This window comes from Gymnodraco acuticeps, unplaced genomic scaffold (assembly GCF_902827175.1).
Source record: "Gymnodraco acuticeps unplaced genomic scaffold, fGymAcu1.1, whole genome shotgun sequence".
Taxonomy (NCBI): Eukaryota; Metazoa; Chordata; class Actinopteri; order Perciformes; family Bathydraconidae; genus Gymnodraco; species Gymnodraco acuticeps.
Window position 1 is genome coordinate 5,306,539 of NW_022990238.1, and position 26,308 is coordinate 5,332,846.

A 26,308-nucleotide genomic window follows, 5' to 3' on the forward strand; every position below is an offset into this window, starting at 1 on the left:
AGAGCCCCTCCTCCAACACAAACGGTACATGACCAATGAGGGCACGAGATAAGTTTGTGCACAGATGGAAGGCTGACAGGCAGGTAGGCCATCCAGTTATTTTAGCCGGGCCGGCTAAAATGATTGGCCGTGCTTTTTACAGCACTAAGGCTTCCACAGATGACATTTTTTCAATGTATTCATTGTCAAAGCATTTAATATATTCATTGCTATCGGGATGTTAAGAGCATTCCATGGAATATAACAAAAAGTGTTTCTGAAAGAAATTACATACCCCACCTTTAAGCAACTCATATCAAGAAAGACATATAGACATATTAAACATAGTAATAGAAGCTAATTACTATGTGCACTATGCCACCAATATCTAGGTTGAAAGCAGAGCCAAGACATTGTACAGTTTAAGTATTCAGTGTGATTAATCTAAATTCACGCCATAACATAGGGGAGCGTAACGATCAAGCTATTGAATGAACAATTGAAACAAGTTTCTGGATTTTAAAACTGTGGGACCACCGAGCGTGTCTTCCTGTGGCACAGCAGCCTCCACTAAAGATGTTCCTGACAGCATGTTGACCACACTTAACGAAGAGAAGTACTACGGAGGGCTGCTCGATTATGGCAAAAATCATAATCTCGATTATTTGGGTCAATAATTGATATCACGACAATTTTTTTGAACAGTATGTTTTTAACAGTTGATTACCCTGAACTTTAAGTATAATTCAACTGAAAAACCAATACAAAAAATAATTAATAATAATAAATAATAAAAAAATAATCGTTGCATTTCGATTACGTTGTTTTTGTAATCGTTGCAAGCCATAATCCTAAGTGCGATTAAAATACGATTAATTGAGCAGCCCTAGCACTATGGGAATATTTGTTTATGTCAAATCGTCTCAAGCAATGTTAGAATATTCATAATTCACTAAATCAAATATATTCTTTGTAGGACAGGTAATACCAAGAAATCTTTTTGTACCATATAATAACATACAATACAACAGAAGTGATAGTAAATGCAGCCTTTCAATACATGTCTGATGGGGAATATATGTAAGCCTAAGTGCCAGGAAGGAGTCAAAAAGCAAGATATTTCGAACGACAGATGTGACCTACAGACACCCCAATGACTCCAATCATCCAACCCGCATGACATTGCTGCATTTTGACTCTTCTAAAGTAACACATTTAAATTGCCTGCCGAAGACTCAGTAAGAGACAACTTTAACCAATCTTAGGGTAAGTGAGAGGCAACAGTTGGATGATGAGCATATTCTTGACATTGAATTTAAGCAACTCCATAAATCATGAAATATGTCATTTAGTATCCAAAAAAGTAGTATATCAAAACAATCACCCAACCATTATACAAACAAAACCAGAGGTAGTTTGACCGCTGACCTCTCAATCAATCTGAAGTCTCATGTGCATGCAAACAAGCACACTGTTTCATAATTAGTCCTATGTCAAAAGCCAAAGACATCAAGCAATGGGTGAGATATCCAGATCACTGTATACTCAGGTATACTTGGTACTCGGTTTTACCAATTTAAAAAGGTCCCATGTCATGCTTTTCCGGTTATTACCCGTCCCCTTGTGTGTTATGAAGGTTTTTCTGCATGTAAACGGTCTGCAGAGTCACAAACCCTCAAAGTACACCCTGTAGCGAGTAAAACTCTAACACAGAAAATACCTGTCTATGCTGCCCCAGAACGCCTCGTTGGAGATTTCTTTTTCCGTTTTTTTCTTCCTGGGTATGGTGAAGTACCCAGGATGGACCCATTGGTCCAATCCATGGAGCTCCTCACACACACACTCTCAGCAGTGAAACTGTGACACGCTTACACTGTGTTTGGGGGTGCGGGGGGATGCGGGTGCAAGTGGAGCCTGGGCAAAGGGAAGTTAAGGGCACTGCTAGCTCAAGGCAAAGCCCAGTAGGTAGCATGGGTAGATAAACCCCCCCCTTCCCGCGTCCATTCGCGATGTCTCGCTGTCTCGCAGACCCCACGCAGCAAGCAGGAAATGAACCCAGCTCACACTGTCCGCTCCTCGCAGCAGCGAGCCGCGCAACGTCCCGCCAACACGGCACCCAGACCCCACGCAGCATTCTCATCGGTTTGTCATTACTGGTGTCATTTTCTGGTTGCTGACGCCATTAGGCGCATTCACACCGCAGTATTTTTCCCACAAAGGTTCATGAGAACTTAGTTCATGAGAACTCTTTAGTTCTCATGAACTAAGTACAGATCGCGTTCACACCGGAATAAGTCCCTGGGGGTGGATTAGGTAAATGAAGCCGCTGACGTCACTTCTTCTTCTTCTGCTTTGGGTTTACTGGCAGGCCGCAAACCACTTCACGGCGTATACTGCCGCCCAAAGTCCCCGGCCGGAAGTCCCCGGAGTTGGGGACTGGCTTCAGTAGAAGCTGCTGGGAGTCCCAGCAGCTTCTACTGAAGCCTTCCGAGTAAATCGCCAGAACGCCGACACCTCCTAATCTCCACCGCTCCCATGTTTTATTTTGTGTTGCCATAAGTTAGTCTCTCTGCGTTTCTGCGCTGGGCTAATGCTAATGCTAATAATGCTAATGAGAGGATAATAAAATGGCGGCTTCACAAAACTTTTTGGGAGTTTTACGGGGCGTGGTTTGCAATCCGCCCAGCCAATCAGAAATATAGCTCTTTTCTCACAAGAAAGCCGCTCGAAAGTCCCTGCTCTCTAGCAGCTCTCTGCTCTCTAGCAGGGACTTTCGTGGGGGTAAAAAGGTTCTCATGAACTAATTTTAGTACCGGCTCTTTTTGGTGTGAACGCGACAAAAGAGTTCTCATGAACTAAGTTCTCATGAACCTTTGTGGGAAAAGTACTGCGGTCTGAATGCGCCTATTGCAACACATAATCACTGATGTCCCGCTGTAACGGTGGTGGACTCATCAGAACAGAGTGGGCGAGCTAACCAATCAGAGCACAGTGGACTCACAGGGAGGGGGGGGGGCAGGAGCTCCAACAAGCCATGTAGGACAGAGAGTGAATACACATACTATACAGAGATGCTGTATGAGAAACCAATGTGAGTTTGGAAAATTGCACAATGTAAATCTATTCTAGTAGACCTCAACAATGGAATTATGATCAGTAGAAATGGCCATGACATGGGACCTTTAAAGAATCTGATCTGTGCTGCAGCCAGACACTGACAGTATCCTCACAGACGCACTTTGCTGTCCACGTGCCATATGCACCATTCCCAAAGACAATACAGCAGCTGCCAGAGTGAAAAAGCTCCAACCTACAGCAATTCAGGAGGCCAAACCGATGGCCCCGTCACTGGAAGAGTGGGGGGGGATCGTATTCAGACACAGGGAAGGAGGGAGCGAGGGATGATGGCGAGAGCAACGGGTAGAGCGAGGGAGAGGATTGCATTCAGATTGGGGGTTGGGTCAGATGGAGAGGCAGCAGTGCACACAGAGATGAGACTCTGCAAGAAAGTCTTGGATGCTTCCATTAATCATCAGAGCACCAGAGAAACTGAACTCTACAGGGAACGGGAGTGGAGAAAACAGGGAACAGGCCATTTGCCAGCTTGACATGGTGCACTTGTATATATTCAGTTATTCGTTGTAAAAAACTGTAGAAAGAAGAAGGGTGGTGAAAGAGATACTAAGTCATACAAATAACCAAAGCCTTCTAGTATTATGAGAATTAACTGAATCCAACCAAGAATGCTTCTGTAGTTATAAAATGTTGTTTTGTTTTTTAAAACCCAGAAAATCTAATTGAACAACTTGGAAATCTCTGTACATCTATTACAAACTTGTGTATTTAGACGCATGCTACAAATCAGTCTTATTACTACATCCATGATGAGGAAATATATGAAGGCAGTTAAAACTCAAACATTTACAGTGATTAAAGTAAATTACAGTTCAGTACTAATTACTCTGATACCAGTTGTACCATATCTCGTTTAGCTCTTTAGGGAGCCGTCTAGAGTTTGAAAACCAGTATAACCAGCCGCCGAGACGAGATGGGCCATCTCTGAAACACCGGGCCACACGACTTCTCGCTGAACACGGTCAATAATGACCAACTCCCCTTCAAAAAAACTTGTGTTGCGAGCAACCACTACCTATTTCACTTTGACAATTAACTTCCAACATTACAGAAGGGCAATATTTAACTGATTCACTGGAGTACACATTTAATTATCTTCACAATTATTAACCAATGCACTTCTAGAAGAGATATTCAAGTTCCTTAATTGTGTATTAAAGGTCCCATGTCATGGCCATTTCCACTGATCATAATTCCATTGTTGAGGTCTACTAGAATAGATTTATATTGTGCAATTTTCCAAACTCACATTGGTTTCTCATGTAGCATCTCTGTAAAGTATGTGTATTCACTCTCTCCACTAAACGGCTCGTTGCAGCTCTTGCCCCCCCCCCCCCCTGTGAGCCCAGTGTGCTCCGATTGGTCGGGACCAGTCGGGACGTTGTGAATCGCGCTAAGCTCCGTGGAGGTGTGATTTCCTTGTTTAGCGATACACAGCGAAACACAGCCAAACTCACCCTGAGCACACACAAAGTCACCGCCGAAGTAAGAACAATAAGTGTGGCTTGATATTGAGTCAGAAAAGGGTTGATAAACGCTGTGAGAATGGGTCTGCAGAGAGAATTTCGCCGCGATCCCAACTGTCTGTTATCAGCCTGCAGCCAGGGAGGAGAGATCAGCAGAGCTGCTTGCACTGAGTGTGTGAGGAAGTCCGTGGATTGGTCAATTTGGACCAATCAGCGGGGGCTTAACGTAACGGCTCCGCGGACGTAACGGCTCCACGGATTGGTCCATTTCGTTCCGGGGACGACATGACATCATGATGTCCCCGGAAGAATCAAATGGACAGTGACGTATCTCCAACGAGGCGTTTTGGGGAGGTATTTTCTGTTTTAGAGTTTTACTCCCTACAGGGTGTACTTTGAGGGTTTTGACTCTCCACACCGTTTACATGCCTAACAACCTTCATAACACACAAGGGGACGGGTAATAACCGGAAAAGCATGACATGTCACCTTTAAGTCCTTAATCTGGCTACATGTAAAAGGAGGCACTCGATGTGATGGACATAAAAGGGTCATATCACCAAGATCTAGTACTTCCTTCAGTTTTTTTGAGCTTTTTTAATGAGTTTCAGCTCAAACGTAACTGTTTTTCATTAGCATATTTATTAGCAAAAGGCTCTGAAAACCAACTTTTCAATTAGTACTGTACATTTACTACTCAGCACCAACGAGCACAAAGACACATTAAGCGAACAGTTGTCCATAGTGGAGCATTAGGCAACAAAAATCTAAATTAGATCTAAAAGGAGAGTAAATATTTAGACTTAGATTTACCAGTTGTACATTTAGGACCTGTTCCAGACTTAAGAGACTTCCAAGTATTATTCAGTTCAGTTCAGTTAATGTTAAACACCCTGGCACAGTGGAAGTTAAGATGCAGTCATGTCTTGACCTTATATCAACAGCAACTAAGAGTATATGGCATTTGAGTACAAATGTAACTTTTTTGTCCACCAGCAAAAAAAACACTACATGTTTGTTGGCGACAACTACTGAGCATTTTGAAATAATCACTTTTCATAAAATAGCATTTTGCTTCTGCAGTAGGTACATTGGAACATTGTTGTAATAGGTCTGAGTAATATCTCCAGACCCCACTATAAATAAAGCTCAGACTATACAATGATGATAGGATTTTTGAAAATTACTTTAATGGGTGACAGAAAACAGCCAAACGGGAAACAGTGAACGGTTTTAGAATGTCTGATTAGCCTAATAAAACAAGCCTTAAAAGTTGACCATCAATCATGATGTTGAAATGAAAAGAATATAGGTATAAGCTTAAAAGTCAATCTAAATGTTTTTCATCACAAAACAATAAACAAAACAGTCAATATTGGCTTCGCAATATGGCACCTATGACAATTTGATGTGGCTTAAGAAAACACCAAAAGTCCATGCTCTGCTTTGTTGTTTGTGCAGTAGCAGGTGTAACATGGTTCTGGTAAGCCTCATGACACTCCTGCCATTGATTCAAAAGTGATAAATTAAGCACACTCACACAGATTTTGTTCGCACGCTCATTTGTTCCCTGACTACACACTCCTTTTCTTTTAGAGGTCATTCACAACTAGGCCAAGGATGGTGTTACCATGGAAACTAAAGCAGAGAGAACAGAACCAAAAAAAGAGGAATACAAAAAATAAGGGGGAAAAAAACAGTGGCAAGAAAAAGTATGTTTTTTTAAGTGTAGGTCATGAAAACGACCAAAATTAGCACACATACATTTTTTATTATTTAGACACTATTAAATGCTGCAAATGGTTTACAGGTTTTAAATTAAAAACCAACAGCTATCAGTAATGACATTTTATAGATATGCAACTATAAGCTCAACTCTGCAAACCCTTACCCTGTCTGGTATCTGCTAGCACTATGTCACATTCATCTAACACAATTATATTGCAGGTGATCAATTTCATCTTGGAAAATAAATGTGCAATAATGCTATTAATAGCACGGACCTCTAAGCTTACTTGATTACTGAATACCTGGTAACTGCATGCCCCATGACCCAGTGTCCTCTTTGTTTACACACTTGCAAAGTGTACGTAATGATAACAGTTCGTATACCTAATCAGTGACAAGCTAATCACACAACTTAATTATGAATTGTATTAGTTTCCATACATATATATAAAGTTGTGTATAATAAACTGGCAAATGCATGATTACCATTTATAGTAGCTTTAATGCTTTAGTCTTTTCAGGTAAAGAAGCCTATCCAAACAAGCATGTGAGTGCTGCTGTGCTAGTGTCTGTCATTGGATAGATATGTATGACGTTAGGTGTGCTTCTAACTACTATAGAAATGACAAGCATTACAAAATAAAATAACACGTTTAAAGCCTATAACATGGTATATTCCCCAAACACGGAAACAGTAGGGACAGTATGCTAAGTAACGGGCCTCTGCATGAGTAATCTGTTTGAACACACAGTCGGCTGAATGCCACAGCTTTATGTCTGTTATAGCCCCACCGTAGTAACATTAGTCATATAAACACTGCACGCCCAAACACATATGTGTGGGATAGCTATCACAACCAGATGTGGTGAAAAAACGAGAAACTGCAAAGTAATAACTACTGGCGATCGACAGTCGTCGAGGAGCCAAGATCCTAACGTTAGGCCACAGGGCATAGATTATTGCCTGGGTTTCGTAATGGACGTCAGTGCTATGCATAGCCGAGCTGAGAGCGTTCGGGGATACAGACATGTTTCCAGAAACATGACAACAGGGTTTGGAAAATGAACATTACATATCTATTGTGTGTTATCTGCTCCACTGACTGCATTCTCATCAAATAGCCTCAGTCTGAGTGTGCGCCATCATCACCGTGACGGCGTCACCGTCTCCCACAACACAAGACGGTCGACGAGCAAACTAGCAATAGATGCCCAACACGGTAGTCGTAGCAGCATTTGTCTGGCTATTTACAGCGTATTTGTGGCCAACAGCTGGTGCGACAGGAAAGGAATGTCAGAAAGAAAGACAATGTAGATGCGGTTATTGTGTCTTTTAATAGACAACTGCCAACTAGCTTTAGCTAGCAAGCTAGTTAGCCAGAACAGGCCGCCGTGCAAGTGAACGGTCTCAGTGGGCGCCGGGCATCAGCGCTACCTCTCAGGCCATTACACCGCCGTTACCGTCTCTATTGCTGTTTACTCCTTCGGTTTACTGAGACAACATGACTGGCAGAATAATGTTTGAAACAGCGGCGTTTACCTGGGTTTATCAGGTTACCAGGGCGCGCGGGATCTTTCTCTCCGAGGATCCTGAACACCTCTCGTTGTCGGTGACGTCACGCGTAGGTCTTTCGCTGAGGACGTAAAGAGCGTGTCACGGGCGATCACGGGCTGCAACTTCAGTGGCAGCGGAGGAGAAATGATATCTGTGTGCACCAGGATAACTGGCAAACAACTGTAGTATATTTTCCCTAATATAATTTGAATGATACCTTAATTTATTCCAAAGAGTTGGAAGATAAAGTAAATTATATTTAGAAAATTCCCTGTATTTATTTTTAGAATAAACGATATACACGATCACAAGTGACACTGACATTCTTGTAAATTCCTTGATGTTTTATAAGTTATTTTCAGTGAAAATAGATAAGAGCTACTTTACGGCTCTGCGGGTAAAAATTGCAACTCTTACCTAAAATGCCCACAAATAGTTCTATCTCGAAAAAAGTATGGTTCGCAGCGCCCCTCAGTGGACAGCCACTCATACAAATATATTTATTTTTATTTAAATATTTTGTTTTTGTATACCCAATCCTAAAAAGACCTTCACGCTGGAGTGTTTGGAGCATTATGAGTCAACGTTTAACAATGTGTCGTTGTCTAATTTAGAATTACTCAATAATACCTCCGTGGAGAGTTATTATGCCATCAAAATGCACAAGTATGCCCCTTAAACTTGAAGAATAACTAACACTGGTATAGGGCACAGAACTATATTGACCATTATCAAAACAAAATGTTCCTCTTCAAAAGAACCAAAGACTGGGTGAACAGGTGATGCATTCTTTGTCCCTTCTTTTTGAAGTAGCAGTAACAAAAAGAGACCATCAGGCCACCTTCTGTCATTGCAAAATTGTTGTTGGTTGAAGAAAATAACCAAACCAGTGTCCTGAAAGTTGTCATGCGGACAGAGAATTTACTTACTTATTTACATCAGAGGGCATTGAAAATCTCCTTTTTTGGGTGCCTGCTTATGAGGTATAAGGAAATGAGAAATTAGACAAAGTAAAAAAGAAGTTAAAGCTATCGTGAAAGCTTATGCAAACCCTGGCAAACATATTGGGCTAAGTGAGAGAGAGGAAGACATATTTACAGCATTCAGAGAAAATCTAAATCATATATTAATAGACTGCAACAGGGATGAATATGAGAGAAGGAATTTATGTCAGGAATAGCTGAGGAAATACTCAGTTTTACATAAGGGAATTGGCAAGGGAAGAAATGTTTGTCCATTTGTATTTTCTGCCAACCTACTGATCCACACTCGAGTAGGTAGGTATTGCCCCATGTCATTGCCAATACAATAAAAATAAGAAGAAACCCGGAAAGTATTCAGTCTGTAACAAATAGTCTTAAGAGCAACCAGAGAGAATTAAGTGTTTTTAGCTAGTTTCATTATCTGCCAATCTACTGCTCTACACTCCAATCCAGAGGGTGGCGGTATAGTTTCCAAAAGAAGACGAAGAAGAAACCCGGATGTTATGTGAAGGTCTTTGACGATGGTTGGAGTTTAGATAACATTTTGCTGCTGTGGGCGTGCTATCGATGTGAAAATGGGTGTTAAAATAGAGGTGTTTCGAGTGAGTAGCACTTTTTTTTCAAATAATGTCCGTATATGTTGAATATGTATTTATTTTAAGATTTAGAATCTCACAAATTGCCCCAGGCTTCGTGTTTCAATCCAGCTAGTCATTAACATTAGGCTAAGTGATCATCTTGTAACAGTTTCACTCACCGGTCCATTTGTTTTTGGACAGATGATGCTGTATCTATCCTTTCCTGTGACCATGTTCTGGGTCTCAAATCAAGCAGAGTATTTTGAAGAGTACATAGTAAAGAGGAAGGTAAGTGATGCTGATTTTCGTTTTCGTTTTTTTCCTAATCATACTCACTTATCCACTCAATGAGGCATGTTGATAACCAGAGATGGTAAGTACTAATTGATTGTACTTAAGTAAAAGTACTAGAGTGTAGGAATACTCCGTTACAAGTAAAAGCACTGCATTCAAAATGTTACTCAAGTAAAAGTACAAAAGTATCAGCATCAAAATATACTTGAAGTACCAAAAGTAAAAGCACTTATTATGCAAATTAGACCATTTCAGAATAATATATATAATATTTTTGGATTATAATTATTGATGCATTAAAGTGTAATCAAAGCTGGTCAAGGTGCAACTAGTTTTAATTACTCTGTGTACTGCATGGTAGATTGTGAATTTACTCCAGGTTTAACTAAAGTCTTATTTAAGTCTAGATTATATTTCACGACATCATTAATCAAAATCTGTAAAGTAACTAAAGGTACAACATATATTTAGTGGAGTAAAAGTACACGATTTACCTCTTAATTGTAGTGGAAGTACACGATTTACCTCTTAATTGTAGTGGAGTAGAAGTACAAAGTAGCACACAAATTGAAATACTAAAGTACAAGTATCTCGCAATTGTACTTAAGTATGTATAGTTCTTGAGTAAATGTACTTTGTTACTTTCCACCACTGTTAATAACAGATGTTTTTTTCTCTGTTCTATGATGGCATCTTTCGATATCCAGAGAGAGATCTTCCCAGCCGACGAGAAAGAGCATGTAAGTATAATGCACAGAGTTCATAGGTTTATAAAGTACATGAGTTCCATAAAAAACACAAAATAAAACAATGTACTGCACTCTCTCACTACCACAACACTTACATTTCAATCAGGAGAGACTGTTTTGATGTAATAATACATATTTATTGCGCAGATGCACAAATGAATGTAATGGTAATTTTGGCGATTAGGCCCCGTTGTGCAGGAAGTATCATTCGGGAGGGTAGAACCGATCCGATGAAACCCCCCTGGGGTCGAGACACTGGTGGTGGTGAATGGATAGTTGGGTCGGTCTGAAGAGGAGTGGTTTAGCTTGACCCTGGATTCCGAGGGACTGGAGGTGAAAAGGGGGTGGAGGAGGGTTGCGTAGAGTCACCTGAAATGACAGCTGTCAGAGGGGGGAGAGCAGATTTAAAAGGTTTGACAGAGCGCTATGATAGGCTCTTGGGAATAGAGCGAAGTGATTGGTTAAGCTGAAGAGTGACGCCCCCGGTCACTTATTGAGAGGAGAGAGAGTAGTAACATGGGAATAGAAATACATGAATGAGTAAAGACGGTCTTCCTGGTTGAACTTGCGCTGAGCTTAATTTGTCTGCACTGCAGTACACCCTGTGTTCAAGTTTTTTGCCATAGGGTCTATAATATTATTTCATCAATATATAATTCTAAAACAAACCAGTAAATACAGCTACATAGACGAAACAAGAACTCTTTCTTTTGATGCTACTTTTTTCATTTAAATATGCAAGCCCTGTTTTTAACTACTGCTGTACAGCACAATATTGATGAAAATGATTGAAACTGATGATGTGCTATATTTTGTTTTCAGAGGAAAGAGTTGGAGGACTTCAAAGAGCGAATGCGAGTTCGTAAGGAGAAGCGAATAATGAAACGGATGTCTATGGAGACTGAGAATTGACCAAAATAAGATGAAGAAATGTATAAATTCCCACTACCACCAGGGGAGGATCATCTGGCAATATTTTTTGGGGAAAAGTAAAAAAAACGTGTCTGACTGGAGTAAGAGCCTTTGGAAACCTCTGATAAATTAACACACCCCAAAGGTGTGCTGGGTGTTTTCCAGGAATTGCTTTTCCCCAATATGTCTTTTTCATTTACATTTTGTCAATCAAGTTGATCTGATTTCACTGTAATACAATAATTATTTTTGAGATATATCGAGTTCAATCCAATGTAATTATAAGAATGTATTCTATGAGGTGCAAAGCCTAATAGGTCTATTCAACCTCGTTGCTTTTGACCAGTTTTAGTGTCATACAACATTGTACCACAGCGGATGAAATAAGACATTTTTGACATGGATACAACAGAAATAGACCTTAATATCAAAGTGTAAAACAAATATCCATAAGATGATTTGAATGCACAAACACAAATCACAAAGTAACTAACAGCAAAAGTATTCACCCTCTTCATGATAATATCTTAAAATGGCCCATTTTTCAGCAACAACTGCCTTTTGCCTGTGTAATGAAGTATGGGTACCTTTTGCTTGATGTTCTTGGTTGTCTTATTTTAAAATTAAATGAACCTTAAATTACAGTTGATTTATAGTTTGCAACAGGATTCTTATCTGATAGATTATCATTTTCTGCATTCATTGGAGATGGAAAAACAATTGACTGCATTAGTAATCATTTAGTTTCAGTTGTGTGACATTATATATATTTTTTAAAACCTGTTTTATCCAGGTTGTAAAAGTGTATTTACAACCTGTGTTTGTTTATTTGGGGAGTGGGAAAGACATAGGCACTGATTATGTGTGTACTGCTTGTTAAAATGTAATTTTAATGCTGGTTTTCATTAAAAAAAAATTGTATTTCAACTATTGCAACACGTTTTGATTCGCCTATTGCCACATCCTTAACCTCAGGTTGAAGTGTAGAGTAGTGTACCTCCTGCTACAGCACACACATACATAAATGTGTTGAGATTAAATTAAAACCTGAATTGATTACAAAAGCCAGCAGTTGCTTGGCAATGCTTGATCTGGAAACACTTTTTCTTTCCTACTTTAGAAAACATTTTCTTTAATCATTTAAAAAAACGGTGTATCCTGCTGAAAATGACAGCTACTTTGAACTCCCAAATGTAGGGTGGTATTGTTTTGGATGTGTTCAACCATATAGGTCATGATGAGTCTTAGGCAGGCAAGGCAAGAAAGTGTGTATTTCTTTCTTTCAGCTGTTTCTTTTAATGGCTGTACTATAGTATGTTATGTTATGATAGTCTAAGTGATGAATAGGCCTACTGGTTCTATTTATGGGGTTAATCCACCCTTAAGAAAACATAGTAGTTGGACTTCTAGTTGCAGAAAATCTTTAGGAAAAGGCGCCGGCTAAATTAGAATTAGGACATGGTGCTTTTTCCAAACATAAGGTCACAACCATAGTAGGGTTACAATATAAAATTGTGAATAGTGGATGAGATTTGACCATGCAATAGTCGAATTAGACAAAAGGGGGCAATATTTCGCTGTCAAAAGCTGTGTGCTAGATCCGATATATAACAACAAGGAAGTGACCGAGCGACCAGCAGCAGCAGACTGCTGTCAAGATGGCACCGAGTGGGCTGAAAGCGGTAGTAGGAGAAAGTAAGTTACACATTCATTGTATCCCTATCTGCTGTAAGAAGTTTATTAAAACTAAAATACGTAGAAAGTTAAGTTAAACGTCACCTATGAGCTCGATAAACTAACGCTCAGCTTTTAGCTCAAAACATTGCTGGAGACGATGGCCACCAAAGGGTTTCTTCCTGTTCCTGTCCCAATGAATTGCGCACCTTACTTTGGTTGATGACATCACTTACCAAGTTATTGTGATAAATTGATATTGTTGTTCTGTATGTGTTGGTAACAATCTTTGCTGAGGAGAAATGGTTGTTATTGTGATGTGTTTGCGGATGTAAAAAGAGAAATAGTCGTGGCGTCAGTGACTGGAAATGTTGTGACAGTCAAAGTTGTAGGCTAACGCAAGCTAGCTCATCTAAAGGGAAGTCGGTTAACTTCCCTTGTGATGGAATAAATTAACTATTATGTTCTGACATTAGACATCAATTAAGTTTTAGAGTAACTTGTATTTCAACATTGAATCATCAGGTCAGGTGTCTTGATAAAATGAACAAATAGCTATTGTTTGAATCAGAAACAGGTTTATTGCCAAGTAGTTGAACACATAGGCCTACGGGGAATTTGCCTAGGTGTGCAACGCATAGGTGCAACGTCAATATAAAAAAGTTAATTAATAATACATTGTGTATTCAGAAATATCTACAAACACTATAGCGTTATGGTTATTTACCCTTATACGTTTAAATAACAATTTCAGTATTTTAATGAAGTGATACAGTTGTTCTTAATGTATCATATAAATGTAGCCTACATTTCTTTACAACATTGGCACAACCTTTTTTCCCATGTCAAATAATGTGAAAACACCCGTCATTCAGAACTCATAACATCTTCATGTGTTTATAGGCAATATATAATCCACACTTTGCCAGGGATTCAGAGATCAGACAAAAAATGATTTATTTTTTAACTAGGCCTGATGACTAATTTATTTAAGTTTTGGTATATGCATTGTGTTTTAGGCGAGATTTGCATCAGGGCAATTGTGGAGGCAGATATTTAGCTACATTTTTTTTAATTAACAAATACACAGGCGAAGATAAAAAACTGATATGGTTTAAAGGCTGTCTTCTTTAAGCTGGAAAAGCCCCGGCTAAAAGTTGTCATCTTTTCTAGTTCCTTGTGTAGAAATAGATTGGCCATGGCAAGAAAGGAAGTTTGTCATCGCTGGGTCCTAGTAGACATTGTTAAGTTTCTGAATGTATGTTTGTACCGTTAAAAAAAAAAAAAAGTGAGCTTTAGTAACAATTGTTGAGAGGAAGGACCTTAAGACCACATGTGGCTTGGTTTTCTTGTCGAGTCCATCCTGCATTAGGGAGTCTCTGCTTTGTTAATATTGAGGAAGTTGAGAAATGACATGTTATCACATTGAGGTAGTTCTTCATTTTTGTGCATCTTCACACACTGTCGTCCTTGTGTGCACTATTAAGACGAGAAAAGTTAAGCTGAAGAAGTAAGCTTACCCGATCCTGGTGATGTGATGATGGCCAAAACAATTGCCAAACTAAATATAATTTAGTTATGTGGAATAGTGCCTCTTCTCTTTTACCCTGAAGGCTGGTGTTTTATTTTACGACATTTTAGGCAAGGTGTTCCACCTCCTGCCACAGCTTTTATACCTTTTTTATAATCTGATCCTCATAAAATGTAATATCAAATCTACAAACAGCATTGCACGGTATTGTCGTATTGGAGTCATTGATACATTTCATACACTTATCTGTTTTACCTAACATTTGTATGTGGGGCAAGAAATTATTGATACTTTGTAATCATATATAAATGTATTTCTTCTCTTCTACAGAAATCCTCAATGGGGTTATTAAAAGTGTGAAGAAGGATGGAGAATGGAAGGTAACAATTTTCCAATAAGAATGAAAAAGTCCCCTGATTTTGTCAAACTGAATTTATAACCCCTGTATATCTCTCACTTCTTCAGGTTCTTATCGTGGATCACATGAGCATGCGAATTCTGTCCTCTTGCTGCAAGATGTCTGACATTCTGGCAGAGGGGGTTACCAGTAAGTATGCAGATAACTAATGTTCATGCATCCTTTTAATAAATTGCATACATGAACGCTCAAACTAAAAACATACAGATATCAGTACACTTTTTTAGTGATGTTTAAGTTTTGCAAGCCTCATCAAATTGGAATCAGCAATCGAGGAATATTTACAGGTGTCCTGTCTACTTTCACAAAGCTGAACCTCATATGTTGATTGATTTGATCAAAATGAAAAAGATGCAGTCCATACAAAACCATTTTATTTACATAATCTCAATAAAGGTAATTCTATATTTGCACATGTTTTCACCATCCTTATGAAAAAAGAAATGATATGCAAGATAAACAGTATTTTACGCCCTTCTCAGAGTTCCACACACACTGGTTTTCATCTGGCAGCTTTTACATTTTGGCATTTATATTTCATTATACATTATAATGATCATGGGTTTTTTGCCGTTGCATATTGATAAAGTCAGATTGTTACAATACAGCTTTATTTATAGAGCACTTTAAACCTCCAGACCAAAGTGCTGTACAGGCAAATAAACAAAACAAAACATACAAAAAGTAACTCAGCTCACACACCATAAAACAAGTACAAGTAAAAACAATAGACAATTTAAAAGCAACTCTCTAAAAGATGTTAATATGCTAAGGGAAGAGGTGGGTTTTAAGAAGCGATTTAAAAGCAGGCAGTGTGGCAGCCTGTCTGATGTGCAGGGGCAGATCATTCCACAGTGTGGGAGCCGCTACAGAGAAGCAACGGCCCCCTCTGAGCTTTGACTTGGTTCTGGGCACATTCAGGAGCAGTTGATCCGCTGACCTGAGAGGGCGGTTGGGCGTGTAAGGGTGTAGCAGCTCAGAAAGATATGGTGGGGTCATGCCATTTAGGGATTTAAAAGTAAACACAAGGATTTTGAAATTAATCCTAAAATGTATTGGCAGCCAGTGGCGCGAAGCCAAAATGGGGGAAATGTGGTCATATTTCCGTGTGCCAGTTAAAAGCCTTGCTGCGGCATTTTGCACCCGCTGCAGACGAGCGAGGGAGGACCCACTGACCCCTGACTGTAGAGAGAGTTACAGTAATCCAGCCGAGTGGTGACAAAGGATTACTGTCTCAAACTGCTGTCTGGAGAGAAAAGGTTTTACTTTGGCTAGCTGCCTTAGGTGATAAAAGCTTGTTTTTACCACAGATTTAATCTGACTCTCAAGTTTGAGTTCACGGTCCATTAATATAATAATAATAGATTTATTTTGTTAGCGCTTTTACAGGTGCTCAAAGTCGCTTTACAAAGATAGTGAAAAGAACAACAAATACATATTTGTTTTAGTTCACGGCCCATTTTAATGCCAAGGTTCGTAATGGTGGGCTTGCTGTACTGAGCCAGGGAACCCAGGTCTACAGAAGTGGTGCCAGTGGTGCTACCAAAAACCATTACTTCTGTTTTTCCTTCATTTAGTTTTAGGAAATTGCACGCCATCCAGGCCTTTGTGTCCTCTAGACACTTTAGCAGTGGGCTAATTGAGTAACCCTCCTTCTTTTTTAGTGGGACATCAGCATAGCAGTGGAATGCGATGCCGTGCTTTCTAAATATGGACCCAAGAGGGAGAAAATAGAGGGAGAATAGCAGGGGCCCTAATACTGAGCCCTGTGGGACCCCATACAGGAGTGGAGCAGAGGATGACTCGGAGTCACCAAGGCTGACAGAGAAAGTTCTGTCCTTCAGATATGACCTGAACCATTCCAGGGCTTTCCCCTCAATGCCCATCCACTTCTCCAAGCGAGAGATCAGGATGTCATGGTCGACTGTATCGAAAGCAGCAGTTAAATCAATAAGTAGAAGCACAACGCAGTCCCCAGAGTCAGTAGATAAAAGGATGTCATTAAAAACTCTTAAAATCACTGTTTCAGTGCTGTGCATAGTTTTAAAACCGGATTGGAAAACCTCCAGTATATTGTTCTCTTCCAGAAAAAACATAATTTGATTGCAGACAATCTTTTCCAGGATTTTTGACATAAAAGGCATTTTGGAAATAGGCCTAAAATTAGCCAGAACTGTGGGATCCAGACTGGGTTTTTTCATACGAGGTTGCACTCCTGCATGCTTCAGGTTTTCAGGGACCTTCCCTGAGAGCAGACTGCTGTTTATAACTGCCAGCACAGATGGTCCAACAGTGGGGAAAACCTCTTTAAAAAGTCGAGGTGTGACAGGGTCATTTGGAGAATCAGAGGGCTTTAACTTGGAGACAATCTCCTGTACAAAAGACAGAGCTACAGGCTCAAACGGATTAAAGACAGCAGAGCACAGTGCAGGAACTGAGGGGTCATTTGCAGGAGCAGAGATTTTAGCTCTAGTGGAGTTTACCTTATTAATAAAAAAGTAAAGAAAGTCTTCACAGACCGCAGTAGAGGTCTCCATAACGGTATTCTGGGGGGCATTAAGGACCAAATCAATAGTCTGAAACAGAACATGTGGCTTGTGACGGTTTGACAGAAAGATGTCAGATAAATGTTTGCTTTTTGCCTCTTTCACAGTGATCTGATGGAGACGCCAACACTCCCTCAACATTTGAAATGAAACTTGCAGTTTGTCCTTTTTCCATTTACGCTCAGCTCTACGGCAATCCCGTCGGACAGCCCAAGTCATGTCATTTAACCAAGGCTCAGATTTAGTTTTAGGTTGCCTGGTTTTTAAAGGAGCAACAGTGTCTATGGCAGCTTGTTGAGACTGAAGTTCTCTGCTTTCTCCTTTTCAGTTGTGGAGGACATCAATAAACGAAGGGAGCCCATCTCTAGTCTCGAGGCTATTTACTTGATTTCACCCGTGGAGAAGGTAAGCTGTGGAGTTTTTATCTCAGAGATCAATCTGCAATGTTCTGTCGTCACTGGATTTCCAAAACATTTCTACACTTTTTTCAATTACAGTCAGTCCGTGCTCTCATTAACGACTTCAAAGATGCTGCCTTAACTTACAAAGCAGCACACATCTTCTTCACTGATAGTAAGATTGTGTGTGTGTGTGTGTGTGTGTGTGTGTGTGTGTGTGTGTGTGTGTGTGTGTGTGGTGTGTGTGTGTGTGTGTGTGTGTGTGTGTGTGTGTGTGTGTGTGTGTGTGTGTGTGGTGTGTGTGTGTGTGTGTGTGTGTGTGTGTGTGGGTGTGTGTGTGTGTGTGTGTGTGTGTGTGTGTAGTGTGTGTGTGTGTGTGTGTGTGTGTGTGTGTGTGTGTGTGTGTGTGTGTGTGTGTGTGTGTGTGTGTGTGTGTGTGTGTGTGTGTGTGTGTGTGTGTGTGTGTGTGTGTGTGTGTGATGAATGTACGTACTCTGCATATTTGCATTTAAATGAAATGGTATACAAACATAGGAAACAGCTTTTCTTAAATGTACGCTGCAAACATTAAAACATTTTATGTATGAATGTAAAAAAAAATATATTACGAAAAAAGCTATTGCCATTTCTAATTGACCTATGTTTGCTTGCATAGCTTGTCCGGATGGTCTCTTTGCTGAGATTGGGAGATCCAGAGTTTCCAAAATCGTCAAGACTTTAAAAGAGATTAATGTTGCTTTCCTGCCGTATGAGTCTCAGGTGAGACTCTCCGTTTTTACTTTAACAAACCTGGTTATTTTATCCACACTGTCCTTATCCAGTTTTGTTTTAGCTATGTTTTGGTGTGATGTTTGGTGCTGTGCAGCCGGCTTAGGTTTATCAGACATTTTTTCACTTTAACTGCTGCCTACTGAGGCTGTTAATGAAAGAGTCCACACTAAAATGCTTCCCTAGAGCTCGCCGTGATTTACAATGAATGACACCTTTCACAATATACAAAGTAATTTTTCAATGTTAATGTAAAAATATGAATAATGCAGTTATGGTTACATTTAGGCAAACCTCATGCCCTCTCGCCCCTGCAGGTTTTCTCTCTGGATGATCCGTCCTCCATGTTCTCCTTCTATAGTTCTAAGCCAAATGAAGACAAAGGGAAAATGATGGAAATTCTGGCGGAGCAGATTGCAACCCTGTGTGACACACTTAAGGAGTACCCTGCAATCCGTTACCGCAAGTATGGAAGCCCTGCATAAAAGTAGAGTGAAATTAGTTTTCCTCTGAGTTTGTTCATTCAGTTGTATACTTTTCTCTCTCTTAGGGGACCGGAGGAGAACGCTAGACTGGCTGAAGAGGTCTACCAGCGCCTTACTGCTCACAAAGCAGACAACCCAAGCATGGGAGAGGTTAGGAAGTACTTAGAGCACCAAATTCAATTCCAATTCAAAAGTTTCATTGTCATAATTCACATAAGCTACACTGTAGAAATGGCAATGACATTCGTATGACCCGAGCTCCTCCAAAAATGCAACATATATTGTAAAATACAAATTAAAAAAAACAAAAAATAGTGCACAACAATAATGTGCCCTACTGTCAGGGTTCCTGCAGGTAACTTTTAAAGTCTTTAAAGACAATTCAAAATGAACTTATGATATAATAAAACATCCGGTAACATTGATTCAAATCAAAAGCTTCATCAAGCAGATCTGGAGTGTCAATCTGTTTGGAAAATTGATCATAAATGTATTTCTGTTTGGCTTTAGCAAGTCTTTAATATATCTGGCCTTAAGCAGTAGGGACCCCGACTGTTTTGATTTTATTGTATTCTTAATTTGCATACCGCTTTTTTCTGCTAAATCAATTTTTCCCTGTTAGAGAATACATTTCCGTTGGGATTCTTCTGCTCTTCTCTGTCACATGTTGTGGACGTTCTGTGGTTTGACTTTTATTTCCCGTTGATTATTTTTCTCATGTTTTGCTGGACTTCTCTTCTTTTCTGTCTTTCTTAGCTGACATTTCCTTGCTCCTGAGATGGGTCTTAACAGGCATGTATTACTGTTCTCCTCTTCTCTGCATACATCTGAAGTGCTTCCATGTTGTGCTGTCTTACTCTTTATCTTTTCTGTACTTGACTAGTTTCCTGAAACGCTTCCTCATCCTGCATCATACTGTGATATCTATTTAAAAAAGCGTATAAGACTTTCACTGCTGGACAGACTCACAAAATGATAACAAGGGGTACAGTTGACTAAGTAAAAATGCATCTATGAAGTCATTTTTATATTTGGTCTGTGTAAGAACATATATTTATGGTTTTTAGGGTGCAGACAAGGCTCGGTCCCAGCTTCTGATTGTCGATCGTGGGTTTGATCCCATCTCACCCATTCTACATGAGTTGACCTTCCAGGCAATGGCGTATGACTTGCTAGACATCAAACAGGACATCTACAGGTGAGTGAACATCGTTTTCTATATTGTACTCATCACATTCAATTTCTCCAAATTCAATTCTGTTTTCCTTTTTTACATTTTTGTAGTTATCAGACAACTGGCATTGGGGATTCAAATAACAGAGAAGTGTTATTGGACGAAGATGATGAGCTCTGGATCCAGCTCAGACACATGCACATTGCTGACGTCACTAAGTAAGTCTGTCACGACTAGATGACAATATCTTCACACAATTTAGTTTAACTTTAACCTTTCCTAAGAATTTCTGGCCATTGTTTTTTTCTTGTTTCTATGTTAACTTAAAAACACACACTTTGCTTTGTATGCACCCGAAGAATTAGCAATTCGATATCATACTTTGCCATTAAACAAGTAACATCATATTTGGTTAAGAGTAATGAAAATAGTTATTTAATCATATTAATGAAATCCCTTTTAGTGTGCAGTAATAAAATAAACACACTTTGTGGCATAATTAAGCCTTACATTTTCCCTTTTTAAATTGATGTTTATAATATGTCAAAACACAAAAGTGAGTGCAGTAATTTTGAGGATTTATGATAAGTACTAGTAACTGTATAATTATAGTTACTTAGGACTGTAATGTTTTAAAATATAACATAAACTGAGTTACACTTTGGTTTCTTAGTAATATTGTTACGTAATAACATGTATTTCTGCATAAGGTGACTCATCATTCTCAAAACCCTTTGTTGCAGGAAAGTGACAGAGCTTCTTCGCTCCTTTTGTGAGAGCAAGAGAATGTGCACTGACAATGTGAGTGTTGCTGGCTGTACTCACATGACGGATGTTCATAATATGACATATCTGTTATGTTATATTGAATTTTGTTTACATTTTTTCTATTTCAGTCCAACATAAAAGATCTCTCTCAGATGTTAAAGAAGATGCCACAGTACCAAAAGGAGCTGAGCATGGTGAGTGTGACAAAGATAAACCAGCCCCTCACGATGAGTATTATTGTCTGATATCTATTTTTCTATTGTAAAGCAGGTACACTTGGAAAAAAAATTATTTTAGGAATATACATATCATTGAGTTATTTTCTTCCTCAATCACTATTTTGAACATATTTTATTACGACCACTTCTGACAGTATATTTAAAAGCTTGTTTGAACAAATCTTTATTTACAACTAAATGATTAACACTTGTAGTTAATTGGACTTTACATTGACTGTCCATCACGACATTAGTCCGCAAATTGCTCCAAACATTTTCTATTTCATATCCGAGTTGCCAGTCTTGCCGTAGCTTAGAAGTGCTTTATTGGTTTTGTAAATCACATGATTTGGTTTTAACCTCAAATTCATTCATTCATGAATAAATAATCCTTACTTATTTTCCTTCACAGTACTCTACTCACTTGCACCTTGCCGAGGCTTGTATGAAGAAATTCAAGGCGTCTATCGATAAGCTTTGTGAAGTGGAACAGGTTGGTACTCTTGTGGAGTGTGAAAGTGAAATTCATTATCTTTTGGAAGGTTTAATTGACATATAGACTCTGAGCTATTAGGCCATACAAATATTCACATTGATGTATTTTCTTCACTTACACTGGAGGTCCAGTTCATTTTAATCCACATTAGTATGGCAATACATAGGGTGAAGTTACACTTCCGTCCTGTACATTTAGTCGGAGGTATAAATAGAAACATGATGAGTCTCCCTTGATCCCTGAAGATAAAAGCACCATAGACTCTGTATTCTTGAAATGTGCCTGTTCATGCTTTGTTGGATAAACATCCTTTCAGTCAGTTCTTTTCAGAATGACTCTGTCTCACCCCCTAAGCATGATAAGTGACCTCTACAGGGTCCATATTTATTTCTAGCTCCACTGATCTTACATTTTGTAAGAGAATCATACAATCACATAGGAAGCTCTGGAATGGACATCCATATATCAACAGAAATGCAAAGGAAGTCATTACTGAGTGGAAAGGCCTTGATATACGTACTGCTTGGCAATGTGGAAATCCTTTCATCAACATGAGACTGGGATAAGGCCAAGGTTCAGACCATCAGCAAGCTCCTGTGTGTTGCTTTTATGAGCCACACATGCTTTGTCTCCCTGAGGGGGGGGGGTACTCTGCAAGTGCAAGTGTTTATGGAGCCTTTTAAATAAGTCTATCACTACACTAATGGATTGACAGCATGTCTGAAAGCTGCTTCATTAATCCAAAAGGCATGTCATGGCTCAAAGATTGAAGGTGGGATCCAAACAGCAATGGCTCTCTGTCAGCTGTTGTTTGTTTTAGTGCTGTACATTGTTTGGGCAATACATATGTATGTGTGTAACGTTATGAACTAAACCATGTGATGTATTTGTATGTGCTCTTGTAGCCACTCTCTAGTTTAATTTGCTCACAAAAAGTGTTGATTGACCTTTTAGGCTGTGTCACAATTCACCATAGAGCTTGACAAGAGTTTTTACGTAGGTCATTAAAGGGATATCTCAGAGTTAAAAGTGAGTAATAACGCCGATTCTAGGAAAGATTCAGATTCAACTTTCTTCTGTTCAGTGACTATTTAAAAATACATTATGAGACTATTGTAGAGCAGTTTACAGCATATGTACCAACTTGTAAGACTATAAAGAACTTGTTAGGTAAGTAAAGTTTAAAAGGCAAGTCATCCTCCTGTGTCAGCTGCCCTGTGAGTCGTGTGTCAGCTGATTAAAGTTAACTGTTAATTGAGATGCCAGTTAAAGTTAATGGTCAACCACCATGTTGTTATTCACAGGACTTGGCAATGGGAGCAAATTCAGAAGGGGAACCTCTTAAGGATGCCATGAAGAGCATTGTTCCTGTGCTCCTCAACAATGAAATTGAGGTCTATGACAAAATCCGCATCATACTGCTCTACATATTCCACAAGAAAAAAGGTGCGTCCTTGTCCAAATCTTTTCTTTTTGGACCAATTCAACATTTTTAACCATTAATTAGAAGCTTTGATAATAAGTGTAAAGCAGACAATTGAGTGTTATCATTGCCTTCACTGTTTTATCTTTTTTTTTTTTTTATCGATATAGGCATTGGGGAGGAGAACCTTACCAAGCTCATCCAGCACGCAAACATACAGGCCGACAGCAACATTATCACCAACCTGCAGAACCTGGGCTGTAACCTGATAGCTGGGGTGAATTTCTTCATTAGTTTGGTTATATTCTCAAACATCATTTTCCCTCAGTTTTTTGTTATATACCTCGTATTGTCTGTTAGGGCCGCAATGCAGGGAACACGCTGCCAGATCGGAAAGAGCGCACGGAGAGCACGTACCAGCTCTCTAGATGGACACCCATCATGAAAGACGTCATGGAGGTAGTAAAGCCAAAATTAGATTCCTGATGTTGCTGACACAGCTTTTCTCTGCGTTTTACTCTATCTGTGTTTCTCGATTGCAGAATGCCATAGACGACAAACTGGACAGAAAGCAGTGGCCCTTCCTCTCTGACCCAGCTCCCATCAACACAACTCAGACTGCAGTCAGGTGGGTGGAAACAGAAGATAAATATCTAAATATATTATCATCAAAAATATCCTCAAATATGAAGTAACTTGGAGAATCGGAGGTTGAAACCCTCTTTATTGGTCACACATGTTCATGTACAGAAAACACGGTGAACATTTTTCTCTGCTTTTTACCCATCCTAGTACTAGGAGCAGTGGGCAGCTATTGTACAGCGCCTGTTACTTAATTAGTTTTATAAATAAATAACTGGTTAATAAGTAATATTGAATTTCTTTGTATTCCAAGGAAAATGTAGTATTTTTGTGTTTTAGTTTTTGTATAAGCAAACATATTAACTGGGATAGACAGAATAATGTTGTCAAATAAAAGCTTTTATCCCTGTAACTGAGTTGGAGTCAGGCTTGTGTCATAGGCAGCTGAAAAGGTGAAATGAATCAAGTTGTGCTTAGCCTACTCTCTAATCCCCCAGGGAATGCCTGTCATGGTGATGGTGCTTATACAAACCACTCTAATGGACCTGGGTTCACTCATAATCTCTATAATGCACCGTGCTCGTGTCCTTCCTTTCTAGCAAAGTGCAGAATTAAAATAGTAGTAGTCATTAATATTAACAGTAGTATGTACTCTTGAAGGGCTATTTTGGGCTGGCAATACACAACTGGACATAGCAGTTGGTAAAGAGGTTACATAATGACACACATTAACAGAGATAGTGTGTAAAGCCCTTCTCTGTTTGTGACGGAGACATTTGCTTCTAGACTGAGAAAATGTTGGGCCTTCTGACTCTGTTCAATTGATTTATAGGATTTTTCCATACATTTTTTAATGATATAATGCTATTAGTAGTTTCTATAATTGGATTATTGATTGATTATAGTGTAATATAATTTACATTTACAAACAAGCCCTACCTTTAATAAAAATGACATGTTGTTTGATTCTTTTACAGCAGTGCACGTTTTGGACACTGGCACAAAAATAAATCTCCGACAGAATATCGCACTGGCCCTCGGCTGATTATATTTGTGATCGGTGGAGTGTCTCAATCGGAGATGCGCTCCGCCTATGAAGTCACTCGAGCCACTGATGGGAAATGGGAAGTGCTAATTGGTGAGAATCGATGTTGAAAAGGCCACAATTCTGTATCCCAACAATTCAAGGTTGAGCCTTTTTAGTATTAATATCACTTTCTCCTTGACAGGGTCTTCTCACATCCTGACTCCAACAAGCTTCCTCGATGACCTGAAGAGTCTGGACCAAGTTCCTAATCCTGATAGTTAGATAGTTCACCTGAAACGGGTGTTATACACTGGAATAAGGGTTTAGTCCTGCATTTGAGAGGCTGGCTACTTGCATTCTGTCGCAGCATCTTCCACGTCTGAAGTGAAGCATGGGGAGGAATCTTAGATGTAGCCATGAATGGAAACATTTGTGCTTCTTTGTTTTGTTTTAGAAAACTATTTGTATTAGTTTGTTGTAAATGGGGTTCCGTATGCTACTGTGATTAAAATTATATAAAAATATTTAACTAGATAGAATTAATATTTGGATTATATAACTGTTGTGATTCAAATTCTTATTTTTGTTACTACAATATATGATTTCCCTAATTTGTGTAAAAAAATTGCAGCACTCCCACAAAACCTGACCATCTCACACCAAAAATCAATCAATATGTTTTGACTTGACTATAAGTCTGAAGTATGTATCGTATATTCAGTGTGAAGTGCCTTTTTCCCCTGTTTGTGGTCAATTAATCTCAGAATGTAATATCTCCACTGCTGTTTTATGAAGGCTTAAATGTTTACCATATTCTTTAATATATTGCTGGGAGCAAGTGTGATGGCTGTGTTTCTTTGTTGTTGAAAAATGAGTGATACAATAAACATGATATCAACTTTAAATTGTCTTGTGAAGTCATCTAGAATCATTTTAATCTGCATAACATTTGTTTCAAATATTTGATCAACTAATGCTCCATTTTATCAACGTTCTTATCCCAAAATCAGGAAATCATTGTGGAGATCTTTTAACTTTAATAGCTCATTCAACCACATGTACACATGCTCTCTTAATATCCTTACTTTTAAGATGATATACTTTAATTTGTTGTGTGAATATTTATGTAATATGTGATCAATGTAGGCTGAAAACGTCTTATCCTCCCTTTGACTTTAAATGAGTTAAGCTTTGACCAATCAGTGTTTTGACATGTACTTTTCTTAAGAACAATTGTATATATCAAGATTAGATTGATATCTAACGATGGTTGCGACTGTTTTCTTAATATCACAACATGGGCATATTGTTCTTGCTATATATACCGACAATGTTTGGCCTTCAAAGTAAAAATATGAACTCAAAGTACAGAGTTAGATCGGAAGCAGGAATATGTAAACCAACAGTTGAAAAGATCATGT

The 26,308-nt window shown here is 39.0% G+C and overlaps 3 protein-coding genes across 6 annotated transcripts in view; 2 read left to right on the forward strand and 1 right to left on the reverse strand.

Annotated features, from left to right (window-relative positions):
* brd4 (bromodomain containing 4) overlaps positions 1-7,986 on the reverse strand; it is a 29,716-nt gene extending 21,730 nt beyond the window's left edge. The window contains exon 1 of one of the 3 annotated variants that reach the window (XM_034219534.1): positions 7,849-7,986. The gene's annotated coding sequence lies outside the window, so the exon portion shown is untranslated. The remainder of the gene's footprint in view (positions 1-7,848) is intronic. The other 2 variants (XM_034219524.1, XM_034219530.1) reach the window with 2 other exon arrangements.
* A 1,324-nt stretch (positions 7,987-9,310) lies between these two features.
* On the forward strand, positions 9,311-12,306 carry LOC117548321 (protein PET100 homolog, mitochondrial). Its single transcript, XM_034219502.1, has 4 exons — positions 9,311-9,448; positions 9,626-9,712; positions 10,426-10,458; positions 11,290-12,306. The coding sequence occupies exons 1-4, from the start codon at positions 9,422-9,424 to the stop codon at positions 11,377-11,379; spliced, it is 237 nt and encodes a 78-aa protein (XP_034075393.1). The 5' UTR covers positions 9,311-9,421; the 3' UTR covers positions 11,380-12,306.
* Positions 12,307-13,037: 731 nt separating this feature from the next.
* stxbp2 (syntaxin binding protein 2) lies at positions 13,038-25,792 on the forward strand. Of its 2 annotated transcripts, none has more exons than XM_034220058.1 (19): positions 13,038-13,074; positions 14,915-14,964; positions 15,050-15,131; positions 17,877-17,953; positions 18,046-18,121; positions 18,602-18,705; positions 19,032-19,180; positions 19,265-19,349; positions 20,267-20,397; positions 20,484-20,591; positions 21,117-21,174; positions 21,270-21,335; positions 21,772-21,852; positions 23,160-23,301; positions 23,449-23,555; positions 23,639-23,737; positions 23,821-23,906; positions 24,838-24,998; positions 25,090-25,792. In XM_034220058.1, exons 1-19 carry the CDS (start codon positions 13,038-13,040, stop codon positions 25,167-25,169), a joined length of 1,779 nt encoding a protein of 592 aa, XP_034075949.1. In that variant the 3' UTR covers positions 25,170-25,792. The 2 variants fall into 2 exon arrangements, with proteins under 2 accessions (XP_034075949.1, XP_034075950.1); XM_034220059.1 differs by having other exon boundaries at positions 24,841-24,998.
* The last annotated feature ends 516 nt before the right edge of the window (positions 25,793-26,308 follow it).

Coding starts and splice junctions, on each gene's coding strand:
- stxbp2 (XM_034220058.1), top strand. CDS start 13,038: ATGGCACCGAGTGGGCTGAAAGCGGTAGTAGGAGAAA. Junction 13,075..14,914: donor GAAAGCGGTAGTAGGAGAAA/GTAAGTTACACA, acceptor TCTCTTCTACAG/AAATCCTCAATGGGGTTATT. Junction 23,738..23,820: donor TCATGAAAGACGTCATGGAG/GTAGTAAAGCCA, acceptor TCTCGATTGCAG/AATGCCATAGACGACAAACT.
- LOC117548321 (XM_034219502.1), top strand. CDS start 9,422: ATGGGTGTTAAAATAGAGGTGTTTCGA. Junction 9,713..10,425: donor AGTACATAGTAAAGAGGAAG/GTAAGTGATGCT, acceptor TTCGATATCCAG/AGAGAGATCTTCCCAGCCGA. Junction 10,459..11,289: donor CAGCCGACGAGAAAGAGCAT/GTAAGTATAATG, acceptor TTTTGTTTTCAG/AGGAAAGAGTTGGAGGACTT.